The sequence below is a fragment of the Cyprinodon variegatus genome, unplaced genomic scaffold, assembly GCF_000732505.1.
Source record: "Cyprinodon variegatus isolate N-32 unplaced genomic scaffold, C_variegatus-1.0 Scaffold881, whole genome shotgun sequence".
Lineage (NCBI taxonomy): Eukaryota > Metazoa > Chordata > Actinopteri > Cyprinodontiformes > Cyprinodontidae > Cyprinodon > Cyprinodon variegatus.
This window is the reverse complement of record NW_015151334.1, coordinates 77,119-85,692: the sequence shown is the minus strand read 5'-3', so window position 1 is coordinate 85,692 and position 8,574 is coordinate 77,119. Positions and strand designations below refer to the sequence as shown.

The 8,574-nt window shown below is 37.8% G+C and overlaps 1 protein-coding gene across 1 annotated transcript in view; it reads right to left on the bottom strand.

Annotated features, from left to right (window-relative positions):
• LOC107099522 (galectin-7-like) overlaps positions 1–2,526 on the bottom strand; it is a 7,438-nt gene extending 4,912 nt beyond the window's left edge. Inside the window, exons 1-2 of the mRNA XM_015397683.1 lie at positions 2,438–2,526; positions 1,216–1,304 (exon numbers count right to left, since the gene is read on the bottom strand). Coding sequence (XP_015253169.1) covers positions 1,216–1,304; positions 2,438–2,470 — 122 coding nt within the window. The 5' untranslated portion in view covers positions 2,471–2,526. The remainder of the gene's footprint in view (positions 1–1,215; positions 1,305–2,437) is intronic.
• Positions 2,527–8,574: the final 6,048 nt, after the last annotated feature.

Below are 8,574 nucleotides of genomic sequence, written 5' to 3'. Positions count from 1 at the left end.
TCCTCTCTGCTTCCCAGGTTGATCCTGTCTGAAACCAGAAACCCTGAAGAGTTTCTCTGTTGGAAATCTGTCTATCTGATCTCTGAAGAACCCTGGAGAATCAAACCAGTCAAAGACCTGCCTGCCCGCTCTCTGAAGAATCTGAAAGGGAAACTCAAACCTGTGATCTGCAAGCACTCAAACCAAGCTCTGCCTCCGCCAAGCCCTCAGCCTGCCGACAGCCTCTGGACCCTCCTGGTTCCCCCCCTCTGCCGCTCTGCTCAAACTTCAGAACAGGTACAGACCTGCACTCTCACATCCTGCAAATTACCTGGACATCAGCTAACCCCTCTGTCCCCCTCCGCAGTGAACCCAGTTGTGACCAGTCCTGGATCTGATTATCCCTTGGATCAGTTCTTTATTGACACTGTGTTTATTCAATAAACCTTTGAACTTTTCTCCTGTTTCCATGTGTTCTGCATGTGGGTTAGGAACCTTAAACCAAACATGACACATTTCTGCTAATCTTTCTCCTGTGTTTGACTGGTGAAAGTCTCTTTATTTATTTTCTGTTCACTGAAAGTTTCACTTTTGCTGAATTTGAATTTTCATGTTTTAAATTCTTTTTTGGGGTTTTAAAAATGTAATTCTTTTCAAATTGCATTTTACTGATCACATTTTCTTCAATTCTGGGGCAGATTTTTCTCTGGAGGACTGAAGAATCATTTGTATTGATCTGCATTGACGTCAGCATTAACATTTTTATTGGTTAATATGTGTGTCAAAAGCAAGCGTTTTGAAGTGGTCTTAACTGAAAAGAATCTAAGCTGCAATTTTTAAAATAAAAAAAATATATACCTAAATTTGAAAAAATAAAAAAAAATAAAAAAATCTGTAATAAATTTGAAATATATTACATTGAAAACATAAAATATGTAAGGAACTGTTTACATTTTTTTCTTAAATTAAATACATATATTTTTTTTGCAAAAAAAAATGCATTACCTTTAAATTTACAAAATATGTTTTCTGCTTCTAACAATAAAGTGATCTGCCTAGCTTCCATCGAATCAGAGGGACATTATGCCAGGATCTCCAGATATCATGACAATCATAACCTGGCTAACACTGTATGACTTTTATAGGATGTACTTCAACTTTCAATTCCTAAACCTCTGCTGTTAAGGTTTGATCTGTACATGAAATGAAATAAAGGTAGTTTTTTTTTTTCTTTACCGATTGCCTTTGGGGTGGAAGACTCCTTTAATGGTGATGGTTCTGCCTGGCTGCAATCCACAACTGATGAGGTTCTTATATGGAAGAGCCTGTGCAAATAGGGATAAGAGAGTACAGATGAGCCAGTGTTTGGATGGAATCATGAAGAGCAGAGCAGAGAATAACCTTCAGTCAGCCTGAGGATTTGTCCTGTTTCCAAAAAACTGATTTGTTTAATCACCACAGTCGAGAATGAAATAGAAATTTTCTGTGTCTCTTCTGTCAGTCAGCCTTTGTTGAAAATTTAAAATGCTTTTATAAATAAAGTTTTATTTATAAAACTGCAAACTGGTTGGAAAGAAATTAGGAGGATATTTCATTTAAAGGGGAACACCGTTTTTTTTTTTACATTGGGCCCTTGATTTTACGTTATTACATGTACTACTCATCCATATGAGTTTTGTGTCATTTAGAGCTGTTCTGAAGATATTCCGTTAGGTTATATCCAAGTAACGTCTTCCTATGGGCAACGACTTGAAGGCACAAACTAAACTGTTCATAATTTATTCTTTATGATACGCCAGCATTCATAACATGCAGGCGAATCACTGTCCCCCAGACATCCGCAGTTATATTTTTCATATTTATTATTTTTGTAAAAAATAATTATATGATAAGATTATATGATTAATTGCATGATAGGTATAATGGAAATTAGTTTAATTCATTATTTATCCTTTTGCACCACAGGATGTTTAAGTCCAAAAATACAAGAAAACTATACAACAAATAACAAAAAAAATAAAACAGAAAATCTGAACCTGAAAAACTCTGAAGCTTTAATCCATTTCCTTTCTGTCTAGAATAGATTAAAGTCTCTATAGTGCCGCAAATAAACAAGAAATAAAAGAAGTCTGTACAGAAGTCGGCAAAGGACCAAGAGTTGAAGCGGAAACAATTAGAATAAAAAATAAATAGATAGGCCTTCTCAGACCATCTGTGTCAAATTAGAAATAGGAAAAGGCCATAAAGAAAAAAGAAAAAATAACAGAAAAACTTTGGTGCTGCAAGAAGCAACATCTCTGATTAAACCGCCTGGATCAGTTTGACAGGAATGACCGTTAGAATCCTTTCAGCCCAGATGTGAAGTGAATACCTGCAGCAGGTTGGGTTTCTAACGGTAACAGTGAGAGCAGCTCCCAACCTGAGCCTCAGAGTAAAGAAAACAAAGTCCATCACTCACCTGGTTGGAACAGGAGCACTCGTTGAAAGCCATGATCGGAACAAAGCAGCTGGAAGAAGCTCTGAGAGGAGAAAAATCTGCTTCTCTGGGTTTACACACAAAGAATGGAGGATTTTAGGAAGCGTTGCTGCTTTAAACCAAACTTCCCAGGAGAAGGAGGAGTTTAAATCTTAATTTCAGGACTGCCAACTTTTCACCACACCTTGAGGTGAGATTTTGAAATAGTTTGGACAGGAAACCCTGTCAGGGTTAGATGAGGGTAGGAGCAGCTAAAGGTTGGAGGTTTCCAGAGAATTTAAATGAAATAAAGTGACAAAATGTGGAATTTTTATAAAACAGTAAATGTTACTGAGTAACAATAAGTGGTCGGTAGCTATGTGGAGCATTTTGCTCACAATATACATTATTTTCTACATTCTGGTTATTTTTAGAGAATTGATGTAAAGCAGAATAGTCCCTACTAAAATACTTGCATCTTAAATACACTTTAAACTAAGAATTTCACAACTTTGTTCAGTAATTATTCTCTGCAGTTCAAGTAAATTAAACAATGGGGAACTAATAATACAGCAACCAGGACAATTGACACCTATGCAAACTACACTGTCTATGAATATTTGGTAATAGGCTAAGGATTAAAAGCGTCATTCAATTTGTTATTAGTTTTTCTTACAATTGACAAAACGGCTCAACAATTCAGACCTTCTGTAGATTTTATTAAAACTCACCATGACAGGAGAAAGCACTTCTCTGGTTGTTTCAGTTTGGAAGGTGTGATGGAAGTAAAGTTTTTAAACATATTCATTGTAACAAAGTAAAGATAAATGAATATGATAAGTAATAATAAAAGAAGAACATCCCTGTGGTTTCTCCACTATGAATCCAGGATACTGTAACTGAGCTGTTCTGCACATCCTCTCTGAATGTAGTTGGTCTTTTCTTGGGTGGTTGATCTTTTGAAAAATAAATTGCAATGGTTCTTTTTCTTTTTGTGGACCTAGAGACAAACCTGGAAGCTTTAAGAATTAAAATATTTGTGTTGGTTTATTTACTCCTAAATTCCAAAGGGAGATTGTTAAACTAGACTGAGCTGAGTTTTAATGTCTGTCATTTTTTAGTGTGAGAAATTGGGAATATGGAGTAAGAGTGTGTGAAGACACTGAGATGGGTGAGTCTGACTCCAATGGGTGAGAGTTGACAGCACTGTAAATTATAGAACTATCCTGCCCATTGGTGGTTCTACACGGTGGCCATATGGGGCCAGTGCCCCCCTAGACCTGACGCTGGCACCTGTGCTGAAAGTATACGGTAAAAATTTGAAATTTAAGTCAATTATTCTTTTTTTTAATGTGTATTTTACCTTTTATTTGCAGGATGGTGAGACAATTTACTAATGGAATGAGATGATTCACATTTAAAAACAAGAAAAAAAAATCTATATTTTATTTTAAGTGGATAATATGTAATTATCTGATTTTGGGGACAAAACAATCATTCTTGTTAGAGCCATAAAAAATAAATATTTTGGTTATAGTACTTTTTAGAATTTTTGTGTGATGCCATTTTTTCTGTAATTTTGTCATTTGTTGTAAGGTTAACCTCAGTACAATTCTGTTTTATTGCGAAGTTTACTTCTATGTTAAAAGGCCTTTTTCCTGTTTTTAGTTTTTTTTCCGTAAATGGATATAGACTGCAGGAGGGTTGCGCAGCAAAAAGTTACACAGTTTTTGACTTTGTATACAATTTTTTGGGGGTTTTTTTTTGTTTTTTTTAAAGGAAATAAATTGTACTGTGAATATTTTGTTTGACATATTTGTTGGATAAACTTCATGGTTTTTCACGTGTTCTTTACTTATCCAGAAGGGCAATTAGAATGACACAGATATTGGATCTGTTGCCGTAAAATTCGTCAAAATTGAATATAACCTCCAAGGAAAGGACATCCAAAATAAAGAAGGAATCTAAAAAGGAGCCCTTTCACAGGCCTGTAGGTGCACAGTGAGTAGAAGTGCTGCAAACGCTAATGATAAAGCCCAATGAATTAATTGCAGAACCTCTCGGTCTTACTGGATAAAAGTTCTTCATGGAGGCTTCTTGTGGATGTTCCCAAATTTGTTTGGAGTGACGGATTGAAGTTAAAAAAAGAAGAAGAAAAGGAAAATGAGCAATTGCTTTTGGGTGCACCAGACGCACCACATGCAGGTGACCACAAGGGGGAGCCAAAGTAGACTCAAAGGGCACTTGAAAAGAAACTACACAGGCTTATTGGACAAAGAGGAGCAAAAATTTCTCAGATTACAGCTAAAATGAAGGATACAGACAGTATGAAGGGCAATGAAGAGCATGTTGATCAAGTAGAATCAGAAACACTGCAAAGTTTTTACAAGCTGCATGAAGAGTTCATACTGTTAAATAACAATGTTGTGCAGATGTTACCTGAAGATGAAGCTAATGCTGATCAATATTACTGGTATGAGCAGTACTCCAGTTGAGGGGGGATGGCATCCCCCTTCTTAAAGGAACCAGTCTATATGTACATTATAATATTTTTATTTTGTTACTGTTGCATTCTCAGCAATATGAAAGCAATCAATAAATGTACGGCGTTCAAATTTGTGTTTGGGCTTATTTTTAGCTTAATACAAAAACCTAACAAAAGCCTTTAAATGCTGTAACTGCAGGTTCATCATCCCCAACCCTTATAGCAGGGGTAACCAATTAATGATCAGCAGGGTCCGAATAAAGGTCTGGAGACATTTCTAATGATCTTACTTTAAACAGATTTTAACACTGAAATAAAATGAGGTGTTAATGCATTCATGTTATATATAGATTTTTTTAAATAAAAAAAATAAAAATAAAAAACGAAAGACATTTTTCTATTTTAAAATAAAATCTAAAGTGTTTTTTTTTTAAGTAGGGAACAACAGTCTTTTGGTACAGTATATAGACAATTTCCTGATTCCCATATTTTATAAAACACCTGAACTGACCGTTTGTTTTTTCTTTCTTTTTTCTGTCTTAATGTTCGCAGTGGGCTTTATGCTGCCCTGCAAGGCATTAAACCTGGGTTTGAATGGAGACAAAGCCATTCTAAAGCACATATCAAGGAGCTCATTTTGAGCCTGGATCCATATTTATTTCTAATTCTGTTCATGGTGGAGAATCCTGCTTCACAGCAGCAGGTTGAGCCAAACATCCTCTAAATCACATGTGTCAAACTCAAGGCCCGCGGGCCAGATGTGGCCCGCCATGTCATTTTATGTGGCCCNAAACCTTTATCACTTTCTGTAGTGCCTCTTTGTGCCCAAAGAGCAAAGATTCCACTCTTGCTATTACAGCGGCCTGGCACCTGGATGCCTGGTTGGTGGCTTTGTCTGCTGCGTTGTTTCCTTTCACTGTAAACTCACTGCTCCTCATGTGCGCTTTACATTTTATTATTATTACACTTTCGAGGGCTGGCCAGCATTGGAATGCCCATAACCTGCCACGATCTCTTGGTCATGCCGTAGGATCTAGTCAGCAAGACTCAAACACAGTTTGCCATTTTTCGCCTCTGTGAGGTGCATGTGTCTTTGTTTCCCCTACATGTCGGCTGTCTAAGTGGCTGGTTAGCTTGATCTGCTCATCTAAAATCGTAAGTGCCACTTGTGCAATCTGTGGTTGGGCTTTGGTGCTATACCTGCCGTATGTTTCTGCAGCATTGCTCTGCTGGTTTTGGCAGCTGCAGCTGGAGGTTGTTGCAGCATGTTGCTTCCATCTACTCCTCACCTGCTGGTGCACTTTTACCCTGGTTAGGCTGTGTTTCCACTACTGGATAAGCTACCTGTTAAGATTTTAATTTACTTTGCCTGAATGTACAGGTTTTCTGGTTTAGGGTTGTCTTGAAGCTGCAGTGCTTTGGACGCTCTGCTGTCTGGTTTTGATGGTGTTTGTCGGGCCACTCTAAAAAAAAACTGTTGCTGCTTGGACAGGCTGAGCGAGCGGGGCATGACTCCTCTGATCCTATTTCCAAGGTTTGAAGACGTTTTGCTTCTCATCCAGGAAGCTTTCTCAATTCAAAATGTCTGGATTCGCATTGAGTTTGAGGCTTTATGTAGACAAGGCCTTGTATTGCTTGGAAACATGCAAATTGAAACTGACGAGCGGGTCGTTTGATTCCTGTAATATCTGAAACCTGTCTATGATTGTGAAAGGTCGGTCGTTAAAGGGGCGATTGTTCACCTGGCTGAATAGAGAAGGTACTTTGTTCCTCTGTGATGGGGTGGGGGTTGTGGTGATACCTGGAAGGAATCAACTCAATAACTGAATTGTAAGTTTTTGGAAGCTGGAATCTGAGTCCACCACCTCGTTTAAGGTTGTTTTTTCTCTCAACATAGATGGCTTCCTTCACGCCCCTCTCAAACCACCTATTTTCTTTATCCAAAATGTGAACATTCTGGTCCTCAAAAGAATGTCCTTTGTCCATAAGGTGTAGATGTACTGCGGAGTCTTGTCCAGAGGAGGCCGCTCCACTGTGTTGGATCATGCGTCTGTGGAGAGGTTGTTTGGTTTCTCCAATGTACAGATCAGAGCATTCCTCGCTGCACTAAACAGCATACACCACTCCGCTCATATTCGGTCTGGGGGTTTTATCTTTAGGATGCACTAGCCTCTGTTCAAAGGTTTTGTTTGGTTTGAAATGTACTGGGATTTTGTGTTTGGAGAAAATCCTCTTGAGTTTTTCAGAGACTCCAGCAACATAAGGGATTGTAATATTTTTGTGTGTAATTATCTTACCGCTTCTGTTGTGTGTCTTTCAGATTTCCTTGCTGATTTGATAAACGCCCAGTTTGGGTATCCAAAGGTTTGGAGAGCATCTTTGATGTGTTTCTGTTATTTTTGCTTTCCTTCTGTTTTAGTAGGGACATGTTCTGCTTGGTGTTGCAAGGTTCTGGTGACTAAGAGTTTGTGTTCCAGGTGGTGTGAGTCAAAAAGATCTTCTTTTTTGACCCGGTGTTGAAGGGTTCTGATAACTGAGAGTTTGTGTTCCAGTCATTGGAACACAAACTCTCAGTTATCAGAACCTTTGTGTTCCAAAGGTTGAGCCTCAAACTCAACGCGAATCCAGACATTTGAATTGAGAAAACTTCCTGGATGGGAAGCAAAACTTCTTTTATTCTGTGAAAAGACATTGTCCAACAGGCATTTCAGCTGATTTCTTTGATTGTTAAATACAGTGGAGGGTCTGTGATGCTGCAGGCCTGATTCCCCCCCAAAGGAAACACGATCACATGACATGTTAAATAAAAATCTGCTGAGGGAATAAAAAATGGGTTGTCCTTTGGTCTTTGAACATTTTCATGATGTGAAACACTTGTCAAATATACACTAAAAGGATTAATCTGATATTAAATCTACCTTCAAGGATCACCTCGGTCTCCAGATCTAAACCCAGTAGGAAAGCTGTGGGTGAGCTGGGGAGAGCAGGATAAAGGATCTGATGATTGGATATCATTAGAAATCCAACATTATGAACACAGACTGGTTTGTCTGAGAACAGACTGATTGTTTTTCTGACTGGAACAGAAACACTCAACATGTTTCAGTTCTTAGAGGGTTTCTGCTGTTTGGGACTGAGGTTGGTCAAAGTATTTCTGAACTTTATCTGATTATATTCACAGGTTCCCTCAGAGCCACAGATAGAACATTGGATGCTCTACAGCAGAAAAGGACAAATCTGATTATAAATCTGGACAGTTTAATATAGGAACCATCCTTGTTTTATGCTGTTTAAAGTCAATTCTATAGCAGTTTTCTTCAGTGTAAATGAAAGCAAACCTGCAACCATTAACAGTTCCAGTTGAATTAGAGCAGAGAAAAAACATTTATTCTGTGTTCAGATCCTGTTGTGACAGATTCAACTGATAAGATCTCAGCATGCCACCAACACACATAGGATAAAATCAGCGAAACGTTCAGTTTGAAGTTATTTACTCAGTCATTTTATACTCAAATGTCTTTTTTTTATATAAATTATAATGATTTTTCCTCTAATTCATTTATTTTTTTAAAACTCACTCCATTTAACTGGTGATCTTTCTTAAAGGTACACTATGCAACCGGTGTTGATTTTCCAGCGAGGCTCCCCCCAGAGG